The 19,441-nt window shown below is 40.6% G+C and overlaps 1 protein-coding gene across 5 annotated transcripts in view; it reads right to left on the bottom strand.

Moving 5' to 3' along the window:
- The window catches only part of LARS2 (leucyl-tRNA synthetase 2, mitochondrial), a 93,155-nt gene extending 74,200 nt beyond the window's left edge, over window positions 1–18,955 (bottom strand). For 2 of the 5 annotated variants that reach the window (XR_005817138.1, XM_040548429.1), the window contains exons 1-4: window positions 17,404–17,522; window positions 14,840–15,095; window positions 12,913–13,041; window positions 3,779–3,870 (exon numbers count right to left, since the gene is read on the bottom strand). Coding sequence is in view for 4 of the 5 variants with exons in the window: in XM_040548429.1 (XP_040404363.1) it covers window positions 3,779–3,870; window positions 12,913–13,041; window positions 14,840–15,073 (455 nt within the window). In the remaining variant the exon portion in view is untranslated. Of the gene's footprint in view, window positions 1–3,778; window positions 3,871–12,912; window positions 13,042–14,839; window positions 15,096–17,122; window positions 17,315–17,403; window positions 17,523–18,933 lie in introns of those variants that run through there. The other 3 variants (XM_040548428.1, XM_040548426.1, XM_040548427.1) reach the window with 3 other exon arrangements.
- Window positions 18,956–19,441: the final 486 nt, after the last annotated feature.

Consider the following 19,441-nt stretch of genomic DNA (forward strand, 5'->3'; position numbering starts at 1 on the left):
CCGTATGGGGTCGTGCTGAAGACTGGGACTGAGCGGGTTGGCTGGAGGGTGGCTGCCACCGCGCGGGGTCTGTCTGGGCATCATCACTCAGTGGGCAGTGAGCAATTGCATTGTGCATCACTGTGCATTCATCCCGGACGAAAGGAGGTTCGGGGGGATCATAGCAATGTCTAGACATCCCCAAAGGGAGGATGCAAAGAAGACAGAGCCAGGCTCTTGTCAGCGGTGCCCAGCGGCCGTACGGCTCTACGTGGCCCTGCTTCAGCAGGGGGGTTGGAGCAGATGACCTCCAGAGGTTCCTTCCATCCCCAACCCTTCTCTGAGCTTCCTTCTGGGTAAAAAACAGGCCCCTTTTACACCACTGACACAGAAGATGGTGTAGGACGTCACCACTTCACGTAACCAATGAGGCGCTGCTCGTTTCTATCGTCCTCCTGAGACAGCCAAGAGGTGGCGATGCTCCTGATTTTCTCTAAACAACCCTAGGTTTCTCAGTCACGTTCCCACTGTCTCTGGCCAATTTCCACCTTCCCAGGTGATAAGTTGTTCCTCAGTTTCTTGTTGTGTCCTCATCAATGGTGGAACGCAAAAAGCAATGCAACTTTCCAAGACTCCTTTGGGAGAATTAAAAGCAGGTATTCTTTATTAACAGCGCTGGGTATGTGGGGGATAATTCCACCCAACACGTACACCTAAGCAAGACAAGCAGTACTTATTCATGGTACGGTGATATCCCTATTCATGCAGTTTGCAAGAAAGGGCAGGATTTATGATAATGGTTTCTCAGACCTAATTATCATATTGCCCCTCCTACTATCGCAGGCGCAGTAACCTCTGGTGGTCGCACTTTGGGGGCTTTCTGATGAAGGCTCATAGTCTTCTTCATCTTCTACTTCTCTCCTTTCTGTTTTGCACATGCTCAGTCATTGTTTAACTGCTTCAGCACTTTTGATCTTTTATAAACTCAGCTAACTTAATTGTTTTAAGTTCTACTTTGGGCACCGTGTTCCTTCCTCAGCCTGGATTTTGTGCATACAGCTGAGTCTTCTTATCGCGTGAGGCTGATACAACAACTGAGCAATTTCAGCAATCCCTTCGGGTCACTGTTACACATTTTGTGTTTTGTACTCGTTGTTTCCATGGTCTCTTCAGGATGCCTCCAATGCTCAGGTGTCCAGCTGCACGTCAAGGACATCCCTGGCTCCCAGGGGCAGTTCCCAGGCCGACCTCCTGGCCTGGACCCCAGCCTGGCAGACGTGGCTCCTGTCAGCGTGGAGCAGCCATCTCACGTCAGCATTGTCTCACAACGGTCAGGTGACCTCTGTCAGCGCTGCCATCAGCGACACCCCGAGACCCTTCTGATGTCACCCTATGGCCTCACAAAAGGTGGCTGGCTATAAGTGCCCTGAGCGGCGCGCCTGCGGCCAGTCCGGCTGGTGGTAGTCGAGAGCTCGAGGTCCCACGGCTGGAAGGAGAGAGAGAGGCGGAGGTGTGGCAAGAGGCACACGCGAAGCCAGTCTTGTTGCACGCAAGCCATCGAGGGCCTTCGGTAATGGTCTCAAATCTATAGACATCTCTGTACCTCATCTGTCCTAAGCGCAGTCTTGCCAAGTATAACCTATCATAAGCATATTTGCCATTCTAATAGCAATGTTTGCAGTCCATACGCGGAATGTTGACAGCTACAGTACTCTAGACAACTTGGTTGAACCTAGAAAGCTGATGTCTGTTTGCTGCTACAATATTTTCTTCCTGGTTCTATCTGCAGTAGTCCTCCTGGTGGCACGCTGGTGGCACGTGAGGCGTTGAGGTCCTGCCGGCGACCCGCGAGGCAAGGGAGGTGCTGAAGACCCCAGGCTGCTGCCAAGCGCCTGGCACCAGGGCAGCCTCCCCCAGAGGACGACCAGCTCCACGTCGCAGCGGCCGCAGGCACCATGAACCAGCCACAGCAGGAGCAGCCAGAGGAGGCCCCCGGGGACGAGACGTGCCCCATCTGCTTGGACCAGCTGTCCAACACAGCTTGCGTGGACCCCTGCAGGCACTCCTTCTGCCTGCAGTGCATCCAGGTCTGGGCCGCTGAAAGAGACACCTGCCCGCTGTGCCGCGGGCCCATCGTTGAAGTTGTGCGCCTGGCCCAACGACCCCGCAGAAGGTTCCAACGCGACGCGCGGCTGGGGCGGCGGCAGCAGCAGCAGCAGCGGCAGAGGAGCCCCTCAAGCTACCGCTCCCGCAGCGCCTCGCCCAGGTGCAGGGAGCGCAGCCCCTCTGAAGCGCGACAGCTTGTCCGCAGCCGCTCCTGGCGCTTGGGGCAGGACGGGCACAGACTGCCACTGTCCCTGTGGTACGACGACACCGAGGACATAGAGTGGCTACGTCGGGTCCAGCAGGAGGAGCCGGGGTCTGGCGACCACGCAGGCCGGCAGACCAGGCTCCGCAACTGAGCAGGCAGCCACGCCTCACCTGGGGACGGGCTGGGGGGTGGCAGCCACAATTACCCCAGGAATAAATTACAACTTTTCCACCCTGCAAAGCCTCTGCCTGCACTTATTCCTGCATCGGTTGATCAGTTGGGGGGTACGGGGGAGGGCTGAATGCAGCCCTCACTTGCTGCCCACGCCGCCACTTGGTTTGGGGATGTCTGCTCCTGATGGGGAGCGGCTGCGGGTGGCGGGTCCCCGAGGGAGACTTGGGGGTGAGAAGTCATTTGGGGGATGAGAAGTCGTCATGGGAATGGGAAAGTGCTGGGGATGGGAGCAGCCACAGAGGTGACCTGGCCCGACTGGGACAAAGGCTGACAGCAAAAGTCTCCTAAAAGCCTGCCAGAAGAGAACGCCTGCCAGCTGGGGAACCGGGCCTGGCAGCCTGCAGCACCCTTGGAAGGCGCTGCTGGCCTCCTGCAAGTGCAGCCTAAGGGTACCTTAGGGTACTTGGGCACACTGCACAGGGTATGGATGGGCATCAGTCATCAGCTGGTGAGCAGTGGCGTTGTGCGTCACTTGCTGTGTGCATTCTTTTTGTTTTTTTTTTCTTTCCTTTTTATTATTTTTTTCTTATTAAACTGTCAGTATCTCAAGCCACAAGTTCTTAAACTTCCGCTTTCACTTTTATCACCATCCCTCTGTAGTGGAGGAGTGAGGAAACAGCTGTGTAGTGTTTAGCTGCCTGTTGGGTTAACCCACAACAACGTCCAAAAAGATACCACAGTTAGATTACTGCTCCGAAAACAGAAGATCTATTAGAAGACTGGTTTCTGAGTCATGTGTAGAAATTAATGTTTACTTACGTAACTTCCTACTCATTATAAACCATGTTAGAAGAACACAAAACCCAATTCTGAGGCCTAAAGCCCTAACTTTTCACCAAAATCCTCAGCAAGAATGGCTGTTTATCACTTTCAAACACCCAGCCTCAAATGAAGAATGTTCTTCTTTCTTTTCCTCATGGTACTGAAAATTGCCAGTAAACCTAGCCACGTAGCTCATTCTCAAGTGCGTATTCTATACTAAGATCTATCTCACGTTAAGAGAATTCTGATTTATTTCTTACTCACCGAACAGGGTGTTTGGGAAACATCGCTTTTAGGGAAGCCCTGAAAATTATCTTGAGAGATTAAGTTTATACTTACTAACTGAACTACCTGCACAGTTCCACAAAACATCAGCAAATAACCCTTGTTCTTTCTATACTGTATTTCTTCTACACTGTTTTCGTGCTGTTTTCTTTGTTTATGGGGTCCACAGGAGAGGTATTCACACTACTTATATTCATTAAAAATTACCTTTGTGTCCAGCTTGCAGGGTGAAGACCATGCTCAACTGCAGCATTTTCTGCTGGTAAACCAAATGCATCCCATCCCATTGGATTTATCACCTGTCAGCAAAAACAGAAAACACGGTCTTATGTAACTTTCTGGAATGACATCAGCAATACACAAGCATCAAAATAACAAGCAGTGGTTTGCATTTCAGCATTTGCTTTGTCTTAATCGAACCTCTTCAAAGCATGCCCACAAGGGCTAGGTCTGTTTCAAAAATGAATATGACACATACTTGCCATCTACAATTTGATGTTAGAGGGAGCTTGAAGTGTTATGTAATAAATTCTCTTGACTATTTAAATGCTGGGTTAGCAATGACAAAAATCAGTCCTTTGTGGTGGTTAAAATTGGCTGTTGATGCTACTGCTAAGCAGAATCAAAATTCATCATACAGAGGAAGAAGAAAGCAAGCAAAACTATTTGAACCAAGGGTTTTATAACTGTACCTGATGTGTAACTACTAATTTTTTCCTTTTTTTCTGAAGAGAAAAAAAGAAATATACCCTACGATAATCTTTGATTGGACAGATAAAAACAAGAGAAAAAGATGTTTTAGTCAAATTTTTCTTTAAAAGTATTTTGTAAATACAACTTGCAGACTGAGACAATGTATTTGAGGACCTCAAATAAAGGTGAAAAAATGTTTATTACAAAGTATAACACAATTTTTGTTGGAATATGTATCTTTCATATTAACATGCAAATTATTTAGACAAATAACCTATCAACACTGCAAAAATACAAAAGAAAAGTTTAATAACCAGAGTAAGAATGGCAAATACTTAATATGCTGTCATTAAATATGCTTACATATTAGGTACCTGATAAAACCAATCCCATTTATTACACCTACAAACGTGCTATAAATTCAACCAATTATGATTAAAGTTACACAAGCTTAACAATACCCCTTAAAATATGTATTTTTATAAAGAACTCATTCTTTAGCAGCATGTAAACAAAAAAGCAGTAAGAAACCAAGCCCAGCAATACTACTAATCTCATAAGCTAACTCCATGCAAAAATATCTGTTTATCTCTGAAGCATAAGTTCTACTTCTGTCTCTGGTTTGGATTATTTTTATTATTCTTTGCCACAACCTTCCAATTTTCTGACTTCAATGGATTCTTTCATAAAAAGTATTTTATAGACATGTTTATAAAGGTGCCTTCGGCATCATCTCAGTGTAAAAGCAAGAGGACTTAACAAATGTGACTCCTAAGCATTCTAATTTTTAATACTGAACTAAACTTGCTGTATATGACTATGCTGATGATGCAGCAACAAAACCAAATGTATTAACCAGTGATCAACTGTCTCTCAAGCTAGTATACTGAGTGTGCACGCATACCACATTTGTGACGTATAAATCTAATAGAAATTGGAATGTTATACGTTAGAAATTTTCCCCATTATCAGACAGATTATTCCTCATACCACAGTGTCAGAAAATGTAAGACTTGGATTTAAACTCCCCACTTCCTCACATTACAAATATTTGATAGAAAAATCCCATTTTGAGGCTAAACTACTTGATATGTCCTGCTGATGCATGCCTCTTCCCAGTCCTTCTCCTTTCCCTACCCCTACCATAATCAAAACCATTGGTATAATAGAGGAAAAAAAAAAAGCGCAAACATTACAGAAACTACAAATCTCTACAGAATTTTGTAAGGACAAAGTGAAACATTAGTTTCTGCAGCTCAGCTCTTTTTGACCATTATTAGTGCTCACCACCTTCCTAAGAACAGAAATGATTACATAAACCAGGTGTTTTTTTCCTATGTAGAACACATTTTCTCTTATTTAAACCCTGTTTCTTTAGGCAAACGGTTGCATCCCTAGAAATGTCTTTTTACTACAAGCTGATGCACATTAAGTGAGATTAAAAAGATTACTCTTGGCAAATTTTTGTAAAATTTGACTTCTGAAGATCTCCGGAGTATAGATGGGTAGCCAGAAGCAAGGCACAATCTCATTTCTCATGCTCATGAGCATAAGGATGTGGGAAGAATAGCTTCACTTCTGGCTACAGACTCCCCAAAAGGGCTGACTGATGCTCCAGACAGCTAATGTGCAGACATTTTAACACTGTACCATCAGTGCTAGCAGGAGTTATCTGCTCACACAGATCTTCCAAATTCTAGCATATATATTAAAAATATCGCACAGTGTATTCACTTATCACATTCAAAAGACAGTTCAATTTAACAACCAATAGCACTCCTCAAGTTGAAGGACTGAAGAAATACACTACTTCAAGTTGCAGTAAAAAAAACTGAATTTAAAGAGACATTAAAAATATCCTCAAATTAATCTCCAGGCTAGATCTATTTATGTAGTTGCTATAGAGATGAATGTAACATGCACAGTGGTTTAGAAAATGATTTCAAGTTCATTGTCTCTTTTACTTCTCTACCGTGAATGGATTTGAAAGGTCTGTGAAATCCAATTGTCTAAGCAATAGGTCAGCTTCTTCTGGCTGGAAAGCGTGTTATGTATCTACAGTTAAAATGCCACGGTCTCCTCGCAGCACTTGGCATTACGTCTTAAATCTACTTAGCCAACATAAAACAGAAGGCTGAGATTAACAATATAGTTCTGACAAACATCAAAAATCCCAAGAGAGATAGAAGAGGAGGAAAAAATATACTACTAATGTGTCAGAAGTTGGCACAAAGAATAAAGGAGCAGTCCAACTGCCCTGCTTAAAACAAAGTAAAAATGGAAGAAATCAATTTTGAAGACCAAGGGGTATTTCTTGTAGCTCTCTAATGGCTTGGTCATAGACTCTAACTAGCAGAAAACATGGCTGCTCCCTCCAGCATTACAGATGAGCAGAAGAAAAGGAGAAAAAAGTCATCAACTTTCTTGAATGCTGACTTGATTGCTTCTGACGGCAGCATTTAAACCTTTTACAACTGAGGGATCAATTCTGCTCACTAGTGACCGTTCTTCCAAGCATCACTTCTCTGTACAGACAAGATTTTCTGCAAGTCACAAGGAAAAAGAAAAACAAATAATGAACATATCTTGTAAGAGATGAGGCCTCTGTACGAATGAGGATGTCTGTACTGGGTAAAAGAAAGCAGCTTATGGCTTCACAGCATTTTAAGATGGCAGAAGCCAGTACTGTCACCACAGGCAGCTATGTGCTTCTGCAATCACTCCTTCCTTGCACGAAATTCTCCCCTTGGCTGGGCACAGGCAGCAGGGGGTCCTCACAGTGAAGCTGTTAGGTACACTCCTCCCGGTTAAAAATACCACATGGCCTTTAGCACAATTTGCAGGGCTTAAAATCCTCAGAAATTCACATGATCAGGCAGAATCGGATATTTTCTGTCACTCAACATACTACATTCTGCACAGGACCATAAAGTAGCAAGGAAGTGATTTACTGGTGTGTGGGGAACAGAGTGCCCAGTAACTACCACACCGAGTAAGATTATTAAAAGGTTGCAACTGCAGACTCTGAATTTGTATTAGCTTGGTCAAATACCTGTCCTTAATGATGGCTAGAGCTCTTAATGTGACTGTAGGACTTAGCAGAGGAAGGCATAGCAACTCCATTAATTCATTTCTGAGATCTCAGCTCTTCCTCTTCGGAGATTTTCATCTATTCAGTGCCGTGACAATCAGCCCATCACGCTGACATCGGTGGGCGAGATCAGTAAGTACTATGCAACACAAAGTTGACAATGATCTTGTAACACTCAATTCTACATCTCCATCAACATAACTTGGAGAAAACAATTCAGTGTTTTTTTTTTCTTAATGTTTGTAAAGAAGCAAAGAACTTGTTTGCTTTCCTGAAGTGCTCAGTAAGTCTCAAAGCTATGACTAGGGAGCTGACACATCTGTCTTACATCCAGATCACCCCATTCTGTATTCTAAGAAAGCAAGTAGAATTAGCATCAAAAATGCCTGTAAATACATTTATTTCAGAAAGCGTGCGATAAGAGAAGACAAGAAAAAATGAAAACAAAAAGGCTAGCTACAGATCAGCATTTGAATCAATGCAGCAAAGTCTACACTCCTGCCTCTGGTTATAGTGCCCTGGCACACTTGACATGAACTAATCACCAATGCTGATAAACTGGATGATCCATGGTTGCAAGTTTCAGCTTCCAGAAGATGCCCCTGGCTCCACGGGCAACTTCTTGTCATCATCCCTGCATCTATCTCACAACTGTGAGACACGAGCACACACAAGTGAGCCCGGAAGGATGCGTGGCTGCAGAGGGGAAAGGACAGTAGGGCTGCTCCTTCCACTGCCACCTAAAATGAGCCTGCACTGAATATGTTGAAAATCTGACATGTAAAAACAAGACCCTCACCTGAATGCAGCCTAGATTGACTTTTAACTGTACTAGGTAATAAACACTGCTACACAACAGCTGAAAACCACCACTGCCAACAACAGGAAAAAAAAAAAAGTCAGACAAGGCACCCCTGGAGATAGATTAAAATCATGAATTTGAGCAGTATGCAGAGTTCCAGCAAGAACTATTGCAGTGATTCTCTGCAACAAGAATGCTGCTTACTAGCACTCTGATAAGGCATTTTCAAATTAAAACATAATCACCCCACACAGATTTTAATCAAAACATAATAACTCTGCTCTCATTCATTTCTCGTTCTTGCAAGATTTAAAACACGAAAAAAGATCTGTCCACAAAGTACCACAAACATTTGGAAAACAAAGGCGTCTCTTGCCTTCTTCATCTCTCACATTCTTGTCTAACTTAATTGCATTTAAACTAATATCTCTTTTTCTCCCTCTTTCTTTCAAAATGTAATAGAGTGAACTAATTAACACCTTCAGAACTTGCTACTGAAAAACTAGACTGAAATAAAATTCAATTCACATAGGATACCTGTAACACTTTCCACTTGATTTGTACCACTGAAAATAATTTGGCCAATGGACACAACATCCTCATAAAAGAATGGTGCAGAATCCCAGCTAATGATGATTGGAAAATGGGAATGCATTGAAATAACATATCCTACTAATGAATTCATTATGAAGTTTAATTACACCTGCCTCCCTTAGATACCATTCACTTCTGCAATTTCAAGAATATTAGGATTCACTGCTGAAAAGGAAAGCAATTAATGAAAATACATCCAATTTAAAAAAGATGTTCTGGATAAAAAGAAAACACTCTTTAGGTCATTTCAGGATATTGTGGAAATTTCACCGAAAACATTCCAATTCCATCTATCATGAGAATTTTAAGTACAAATGAAGAAATCTTATCATAGTATACTGCACAAGAACTTTGCCAGATTTGTCTGATGATCATTCTCATTTCTGTACAACTCATATGACAGTCTCACTGTGGTATCAATTTCAATTCAGAATTTTATTAAAAAGATATCACAGGAACTATTGAACTGAATCACTCTGTTTACTGATTGCTAAGAGAATTATTCTCAGTCCTCTGCAAGGCACAAATTATCCACTTTGGAATTTATCAAAGACATGATAATGACAGCATAATAAAGTAATGGTAAATACTCTTTCCTGGCTCAGTGGCAGACTGAAAATATCTGCCATGGTGAAAATCACCATGATTATCTCTGTAATTTGTACTTGGCACTCTCAAATATTGAATAGGAAATCTATTAAGTTCTTACGAAACTCTTGCATTTGAATTCACAATATGTACGTAAACTCCAAGTAAACAAAACCATGTTTTAGCTCCAGATTAGTTTATTTATAGATATGAAATTGTAAATTAAAATATATAAACTACTGGCTCACTGCATTCATGCTAAGTAACCTACACTGTTCAGAGTTCCTACACAAAGTCTTCAAAGTTCATCTTCAGTAAATTAGAATGTGAGCAAGTCATCTTGTAACAGGTGTACTCCACAAGTTAGTTACCTAATCCAAGTGCATGAAGGAGTTTGCTTTCCACGCCCTGCCTACAAGTATTTCAGGAGTGAAATAGTATTAGCTCTCTAGTAGTATTCTAGCTCTCTAGAATATTTTAATTGAAACAAAAACAAATTTTATCCTGCTAAGAAAATGAAACATTTATTTTTAATTTAGTTTATTTTTATTATATTATTTTATATATATTTATATTATATATATATATTATATATATATTATTTTATTATATTTAGTTTAGTTTATTTTTATTTAGTTTTCATTTTTGAAAAACAAAAAACAACATCCAAATGATTTATCCCCTTCCCTGTTAGGATATCAAACTACCTCCAACATGAACATATTACATGAATGCATTCCAAAGAATGGTTCCAATTTACTAAAGGAGTTCTCATCTCTTTGCAAAGGCATTCAATTCTACCCTTCCTTAACTATTATATCAAGTAAGCCAATTCCTTGCCTGTTTGGATTGAATCAATATGAAACTAATTTACAATTTTCTCATGAAAGCATTCTATATGAAAAAAAAAACACAAAACATTTCCACCTTATTCAACATGCATTACTCTCTTAATCAACCATATACACTAATGTACAAATGACCTCCCTTCCTTCCTTCCTTCATATTCTCCCTTTCTATTTGCTGGACAACAGGTAACACATTTTAGTCATAATCGTTCTCTGGGAACTGTGAGTCTGAATGTTTCTGCCTGTATTTTTCACGGTAGCCGCTCATCATTCCTCATTGCTTAAAAAACTTCCGACTTTCTTATATTCCTGGATTGCATCTTGTACAGTTATACAACTTTCTAGGAGATACAGTTTATAAGATTGTTTTCAATGAGTCTGCCTTTTTTTTTCATTTGAAAATGATGGAAACGAAGTTTAAGCAACATTAGTACTCAAAAATCTTATTCTAAACTTGTCTCAATTATCTGAAATAAATTCATTCCCACTTTGGTTTTTTATTTTGGAAAAAAATAGCACTCCATTAACTTTCAAACATGCAATATCAACACTGAAGTTCCAGCTATAAAAATCAATACAATTACTTTAGGAAAAAGATATTAGAATGCATCATTTTGAAGTTTTCTTTCTTCTTATGTACAGAACAATTCCAGTAATTCCCTGAACACAGGGAAAACCATTTACATTGGGTATATAAATGTTGTGTATGGTAAGACATAATCATGTCATAGCCTGTAATTATCACAATAAAGATATCTTTAACAGATTGGACAACTGTGACAACATCCAGAGAAAACACCTAGAAACTGATAAAACTAGTCTTTATAACTTATTTTTTCCTTGATATTAATTTAACTGATAGAGAAATTAGCATGACTAATAAATAGAAGTTTTTCTTGCTTTTATAGTGGCTCTGGTATTTCCTTGCCATTGTATTTTCTCCATTTGTTTCTACTTACAGTGCTTACTTCCCTTATATTCAAAAGGTAGCACCTACAGCATCCTACTGCACATACACAATTATTTTCACTTTATTTCAGCTAGTACAAGTGGAAGCATCTTTTCATTTTTCTGAACAGAAACTTAGTGGATATCTGCACCATTACTGATGAAAAGCTACATATCCTGAAACGACAGGCCAGTGGTCTTGACATCAAGCAAGACTTTAAGGTCTCAAGATCTTATTTGGCTCTGTTTTTTTTATGAGATCTAAATTCTAGTCAGTCAGAGGAGTTAGGACAGATTGTTATTAAAACAGAAATCGATTTTCTTTTCCTCTTTAATAGTGTATGCTAATTACTTCTCTTTCCTGTAATTTTAAAATAATAATGTATTTTTGTAAAAGAGCAGGGCATATTCAGTACATGGTATGTTCATCATTGGCATAAAATACATAGTATTTGGAAAGGCAGAACACTGAATAATTCAGTGACAACACCTTTAGAGTCTCATGGATGGTGACAAGCACAGGAAACACATTTCTGCATTTGTAGCAAGGAGACTGCACTTAGTACCACAACCAGCAACTAACATTTGTTTCTCTGTTTCATTTTTATTTGTACTCTTTTGAGGTTGCAATTCCTTTATTATCAAGCTTCTCCCTCTTGTATGTTAGAGACAATTCATTTCCAAGCCTCATCCTAGATTCTTGCCTACAGATATTTCTTCCCTTTTGTTCCCTATTCCAAAATAGGGTATCCTGTTTCCATGTTCCTCCTTCCCACTGCTTCACAGATTCTTAACAAAATATTCCCCCTTCCAAATGATTTCTCTCCCCTTAACGCATTTGTCACTCAGGCTGTGATCCTACCACACCTTTGTTGCATCCTTCAAATTTTACCTGCCAGTCTTTACTGTAAAACACCAATTAGGATCCTGTCTGTAGACTGTGGGGACCAGGCTCTCATCCACTTATGGCAAGAGAAGGGAGTGAGGGAGGAATGCAGGGAGGTATGGGGCAAACCAGGAAACAAAGGAACACAGAAGTGGCAAGCGGTTAGTCTTAGCCTACCTGATATCCTTGTAGATTTGTACCCTCAGAAGTCAGAGTTTTGTATGTGTAAGCGAGGCTGAAATAGGCAAGCCAAGGGGGTAGGTCACTGAGAAACAAACTTCTACAGTTACACACACAAGACATGATGTGGCTTTGTACATCTGCCTTGCAGCAATCCCAATAAAGGGTTCCCTTCCCAGCAAGCACAGAGGAGCAGCATGTCCCTTTCAGTCTGACAAAGGACATCAACCTGTTCTCAGGAGCAGGTGAGGTGAAAGGTGTTGACTTCTGAGGCTTCTCAGTTTTATCTTGTCAGCTTACAGGATTTCAGCTTTTTCTCCCCCAACTTGCCACACAGATGGCATTTGGGTCTTCAGCCTTCTTTTGTAGAAATGGCATGGAACACACCTCTCACTGGTACTGTGCCACATACTACTAATAGATTCAGGTAGCTGATACGGCATCCTCTATACCATTTGAGACTGTTTCTAAAGGTTAGAGAGCAACAGTGAGCTCTGAAGACCACAGCTTTTTAAAAAGTCTCAAATTTCAATATTCAAAGATGCAGCTATGCATCTGTAGTAGGTATTGCAACTGAGCCTTCACCTTCATTGATTTCCGAAAACACTAATTTCCTGACCAATTACATTAAAACATCAAACAAACAAACAAAACCAACTAAAACAGGAAAACAAAAACAACAACAAGATTCTATGGCAGATCTTTTCTTACCTGCATCCCTCTCATTTTCTGGAACCGAGCTACTGTGTCACTGATGGTGTAGACACGAACGTGGCCCATGTGAAGCTTTCCAGAAGGATATGGGAACATAGAAAGCACATAAAATTTTGGTCTTGATTTCTAGAAAGGAATTTTTAGAAAATTTTAGCCACAAGTTAGCATTTCACTTGAACAAATACACGTGCACATTACGAATTACACAGTACCATGAAGAGAACCGAGGTTCTGCTGGAACTGACTGAACCTTAACAAAATTTCTAGAATCTAATTCTTTGGGCCTGTAAACAGAGATTCTTTACCAGACTTACTGCCACCTCATCAATTTTTGCTGATATTTACATGACACTTGAAAATTACATTCAACTTTTGCTCAATTAAAGATACATTAATTGCAGCTTAAATCAACATTCCCTACCACAGAAGCTGTAACTGGTTACCTATGCACGCCTAACCTGTCCAATGAACTAAATAAAACAACAGATAAAACAATCCTCTCAAGAGTTTAAATAAGCATTTTGCATTCTATTTACAATGAACGTGGAGCTCACACATTGACACTTCTTTTTTGTCAGCTGAACTGCAGTAACACCCTGAGAAACTAGCTCACTTGTTAGTGAGCTTGTTAGTGAACTAGCACAAACATCCACTGAAGTACAAATATCCAGTATGTACACTTGGGTATGAAGTCATCTTACAAGCAGTATCTTACACAGAAAAGAAAGTAAAAATTTCATTTGGTTAGGTCTGAATAAATTGATGAAAGTTACAAAGAGGAAATCAAACATTGTATCTCCCACAAATTATTCCTAACACATCTTGATTACCATTGAATTCTTCTTTGATATAACGTTGACAAGCTGCTACATTATTTTTCTTACAGTAACTGTGGGGAAAAAATAGACTTTCTACTTTGAACCATACTCTATATTCATATTTATCAAATACTATTTTTCATGTTTGTCTAATACAAGCAAAATATTAAACTGAAGACTTCACTGAGGCACTATAGGCAATTTGCCTCTTAATAAAAGATTGTATTAAATTTACTTCAGTAGTAAGGATAAAACAACATATACTTTAAAATGCCATTTAGAATTTAGCATGTGTATGATACATATATCTACATATACATGTACTGTCACATACTAAAAAGACAAAGGCTGAAGTTAATGCTCTCCCTTCTAGACGTATGCATACGTACTATTCTCAACTCAGCTTTCTTTGTCAGAATGAGCAAGCCCTTCTTCTCTCTTTGACAGTTTGATAGTAGTGATTTTTTTGTTGCAGAGGGGGCACATTTTAGGAACAAGGCAAACAGGCAAACAAAAGAAGGAGTCAAAAAATGTTTTTATAGCTATGTGAGCATAATCGTGAAAGCAAAAATTTGAGTCAAAGATCACAGTTGTTTTTAAGATCTTTTATTGAATAGGATTTTTTTTTCTGTAAGTCACCTGTTATTCCTAACACACTGTAAAACAGAAAATAGTGTTCAAAAATCATCTTCCCTTAACATAGATTTTAACGATCACATTGTCTAGCCTAATAGATTTTGTCATAACCACTGAGAACAGGCTGTTTAGAAAATTACTTACGAAAGCTATGAATGTAAAAGAAGTTTAATATTCAAATAATTAATTCCTGAATGTGATATAAAAATTGGAAGAGATAACTGATTACTTGAAGACTCGATATATCTACAAGTTCATACTTCGCTGATCACCATATTTTTCCTTAAGACTTTTTTCCACCTATTGCAGTATTTGATATTAATAGTCTACTATTACATTAAAAAAAGCCCCCTCAAATGTAATATACATCTCATCAATATAAGTTAATGGTACTAAGTATTTTTGAACTAATTTAATTTTGAGGAAACAAAAATATCAAACATTTTTCCCAAATTTCTCGAAATGCTTACATCAGTTTCCGAAATTCTGCAGAACTGGTCCTTTATCCTTGGGAACCACCAATTTTCCACTCTTTTTCTTGTCTCCAACCCATAGCTTCTCTCCCATTTCCCCGTCTCACTGTAAATAGTTCTGATACAAGCAGGAACCAGTCTTCTCTGCCATTTAATTAATCCCAGGAAGCCATTTAGTTGTCTATTCAAACACGTGGAACAGGTGCCAACTCTCTGACAAAACGACTGCATTTTTACTGCTGTAATGTCTGCTCTGAAAAAGATAAAAACATATAGTTCAGTCCACAACTTAGTAATTCAGAGATTATTATGATCATACAGAAATTTGGTAGGTATGAAAAATATTTTAGCTTGATTTAGATTACTTTGCTGTTCCATACCATTTGCATTTTATTCCCATGTGTTTGAATTACACAAGCATTTATTTTTTAGCTGAGAGAACTGTGGCTCTTTCATACAACAAAAATGCTATGATAGATTTCTTTTCTAATAATATAAAATTCTTGCATTTAATCTCCCATAAAGCAGGATCAGTCAACTGAAGATTCAAGAAACTCAGCTGACTGAAAAGGAGGGGGCTAACAGTGTGTTAGTAACAATGCAGAAGAGGAAGTTGGATGAAATTATTCTGTAAAACTACTGAATTTGTCATCACTGAAAAGAGATGGGGGAGGATGTCTATAATTAGTAGATTGCAACTACATATTCTAAACTGAATTTTTTGCTAAGGGCTTCCTTGTCAGTATGGTTTCCTGCAAGAACTACATGAGAAACTTATACTACATGAGAAAAGCTATGATTTAACAAGACAAGGAAGACTGTTTCTAAAGAGATCCAGTTCTCTTTCAATTAAAAATCCAGTTAAAAGAACTCCTCATAGTGCTTCAGGATGAATATTCTAAAATAAAAATACTCAGATGGGAGAAAGATCAAATAGTCTGCAAGTCAGTGATTAGTCTCAATAAGGTATTTACTGATTTTACTTACTTTATATTTACTGATTTTATTTACTTCAGTAGGAAATGTGTTATTAAAAAAACCAAACATACCTATTCTGAGATTCTCCCAGCATCCTCATCCCAATTTCCTTTTAAAATCTTGCATGTTTAATTGCATCAATATTTCCTATCCTCTGCGGACTTTTTTTCTAACTTTTGGCCTATATACTTCACTATTTTACTGAACCAGCTATTTCAGTCAGATTCATAATTTTTCTTATAAGTTACACCAGTAAAATCTTTGTGTACAGAAGCTTTGTGTAAGAAAAGTTTTATTTATATATTCCCCATTTGATAACATCACCAGTGAAAATAATTTTCCACCTAAATTATGTCCCCACTTCAGTTAAATGGAAGTTTTCTCCACCTCCATGATGTGACAGTTATTCACGCAGCTCAAAATTAGCAAGAACATTTTAGTACTTGCCTATTTTACTTATTTTTAATATTTCCTTATTTTTTCTTCCTCTTACTTCAATTTTGTAACTGAAAGGAGCACTTTCCCTCCTTATGGTTGGCCACTTTCAGCGTTGCTGAATCACAGTATGTGTATTTTAAGACATATGCATGTGAATCATTTATTCAAGAGACAAAGAAAGGACCCAGACCAGCTCCCCTGCCTGCATGCAACTCAAGAGGAGCCCGCCTGCCAACACCAAGGCCACCTGGGCAAGTCCAGGTGACCTCCTGTTGTACAAGCGGGGTCACAGCAGGCAATGCAAGTGGGAAAGGAGCTGCATCTTGGGCCACACAGCCTTAGAGCAAAGCTTATTTAAGCACCCAGAGTACCAGGATGAGACAGAGATCTGTAGTCCCTTTCCTGCTCCCAGACCCTATCAAACAGAAGATGCAGATGAACTGCAAGTCACACGTTATGCCCTGTAGGTCTGAGAATGACAAAACCCAAATGATATGGTAGTATACGGCTTTGCCTTTCCAGGCGTGTACAGGAGTAGGACAAAAATGTTGTTGTCTTCCCAAAGTTATGGACATCCCTGCCCAGCAGAAGGAGCAGGCTACGAGCCATGAGTGCCAAGCTCCCGAAGTTTGAAAGGAGCACGAGGCTGGAGAGATGGAGGAGGCAGGAACCAAGATCAATGCTTTCCTTTAGAAAAATGCAAACAACACAAAAGCAAAGAAGGCTTTACGAAGTTAGGACACTGAGAATTGCTTGGTGCGGGCCACTACACATCCCTCACCCTCCAAGCAAGGCACAGGATCAATTTCCTTTCCTTCCCTGGGACTCAGATTTGAGCTAACAAATAAACATACACCCTCATACTTTTATCTCCTGCCGTTGACTAGCAAGAGCCCTGACGGCGTGAACCACTGCTGGAGAAGCCGAAGCGGGTGGCAGCTCTCCCGACGGCTGGGGCGGGCAGGACAGCGGGGGGCAGGAGCCCAGGGGGACCCTGCTCACAGACGGGAGGCACCGGGGGCAGCAGCAGCGAGAGAGGGCGAGAGGCGGCAGGGGCCGGGATGCGAGCAGGAGCGGCGGGCAGCCGTTAGTGCCGTTGGGCGGCCGTTAGAGCTATGAGGCGGCGGGAGACGGAGGACGGTTACCTGCGCGCGCCCTCAGCCGCCGCCGCCTCCCGCGCTGGGCGCCGCCATCTTAGCGCGAGGTGGGAGCGGGCGGGCGGCACCGAGCCTGCGCCGCCTCCTGCGCAGGCGCGGCGGGGTTAAGCGCGGTAACAGGCGTGACTACGTTTGAAATGCTCACTCTGAGGAGAAAATAATAATAAATAAATAAATTTCAGCACTGACAGACGATTATTAAAACTATCAACTGTTTTAATTAACGGGTTTAAGTTCAATTTTGCATTTTATAGTGACAGCACCCCACCTCCTTGACAGTACGAGCACAAGAGCTGGCCAAGGGTATAGTCCCTGTCACAGAGGGCGGGTGGCCGAGTTGTGGTGAAGCCCGTGACCCCGCCAGCCCCTCAGCCTTACTACTAGGTGTTTGATGGCGAGGATGGAGGCACGAAAGAAGCTAAGTCACCTGAGTAACGTGGACCTGCATCCCTCAGGGTCTGAAGGATCTTGTGCCAGGCAACCCTAGGCAGAGCTTGTCAACTCCATTTCAGATATTTCAAATGCAAACCAGGGAAATCAATGGTAAAGAAGAAGAATAAATTATCAGGGATTTAATCTCTGTGTAAATTGCATAGGGCTTCATTCATTTTGCTCACCTCAACAGCATATGCAGATAAACTATAAAGTCACCATACAGTTCAGTGCTAGATTTCAGTACCATATTGCTTTAAATAATTTTATTTCCCTTCTGCATGTTTTTTTTTTTAGAGACAGATTCAGAAATAAAGCCAATAGGTTGTTTTGTTATTTCTTTTTGACTAATGAGGAAAAAATAGCAGAAGTCAATAATCTAGAGCAGCGTAATTAATTCTACCTCTGACTGGAAAACAACATCTTACCCAGTGGTCAACACTGTACAGTTCAGAGTTGTTTTAATTAGCGTGAGTTGCTTGTCATAGCCTCCAAGGAATAAGAAATATTTTTATTTTTATTTTTATTTTTATTTTTATTTTTATTTTTTTCTGTGGATTGTGCCCTTTTGCTTCTGGCAACCATTGCTTCTTTTCATTTTTAAACTGTTCTTTACCATTGTGTTTCTAGAGGAGTTTAAATCAACACATTCTGTTTATGCAATGTAATGCCTACAGTAAGGTGGAGCTTTTTGTACTCCAGAGACAGAGGCCTCTTACATGACTAAAAATAAACTGAGTATAAGCTTTCCGCTTGGTTTTGTATACCTGTCAAGTATGCTTAAACTATAACCTTTTAGACACAAAAGTGAACCGAGAGCAGCTCTGATACTTACGCTGCTTATAAATCACCACAGTTTCACTGGAACTGTATGCATAGGTTTGGGATGTAGGGAGATGGATGCAATGTAGTCCTTGACTGAGCCCCTGCACCAGGATAACGAGATCTTGCGAGTAGCTGGGACATGTTTTCGTATTGCAGGATGATTTTCCTTACACCTATCTAGATAGGATCCGAGTGGTTTGTATCAGTTTGGTTCCTGAAGCTGGTTCAGATCATTTAGAGGTTGGCTCCTTGCTTACTTACACAGCATGTGAGGCTTGAGAAGTCCTTCCCTGATTCTGGAGCTCTGATTCACGAGGGGCAGTTCAAGAGCTCATGTCTCCAGCTGTCTGTCCTGCCCTCCACCAGGGGTTACAGCCTGTTAAACAGAGAGAGATGAGTGAACAGTAAACCCACCCCCTGCCTGGCCCATTAAGATGACCCATTGTTGATTTTAATTTCCATCCATATGCTGGGCTGTGAACTATGGCAGCAAATAGGTCTACTTTGTGATCCCTGCTGGATTCAGCTCAAGCACTCGGGAGGTTCCCACTTGGGACTCGCCACAAAAGAATTGGCTGTCCTCGCGTACAAATGAAAACCTTTTTACTTGGTGCATATAGTCCTGCTGGGGACAAAACATGGTAGAGATCAGGCTGAACAGAGGTAGAAAAATATGAGGAAATTACTTTATCTTGTCTTAAAAACATTTTGAAAGTCCAGTCACTGCCTCAAATTTAGAATTATTATTTTTTTAAATACATTTAAACTT

This window comes from Cygnus olor, chromosome 2 (assembly GCF_009769625.2).
Source record: "Cygnus olor isolate bCygOlo1 chromosome 2, bCygOlo1.pri.v2, whole genome shotgun sequence".
NCBI lineage: Eukaryota > Metazoa > Chordata > Aves > Anseriformes > Anatidae > Cygnus > Cygnus olor.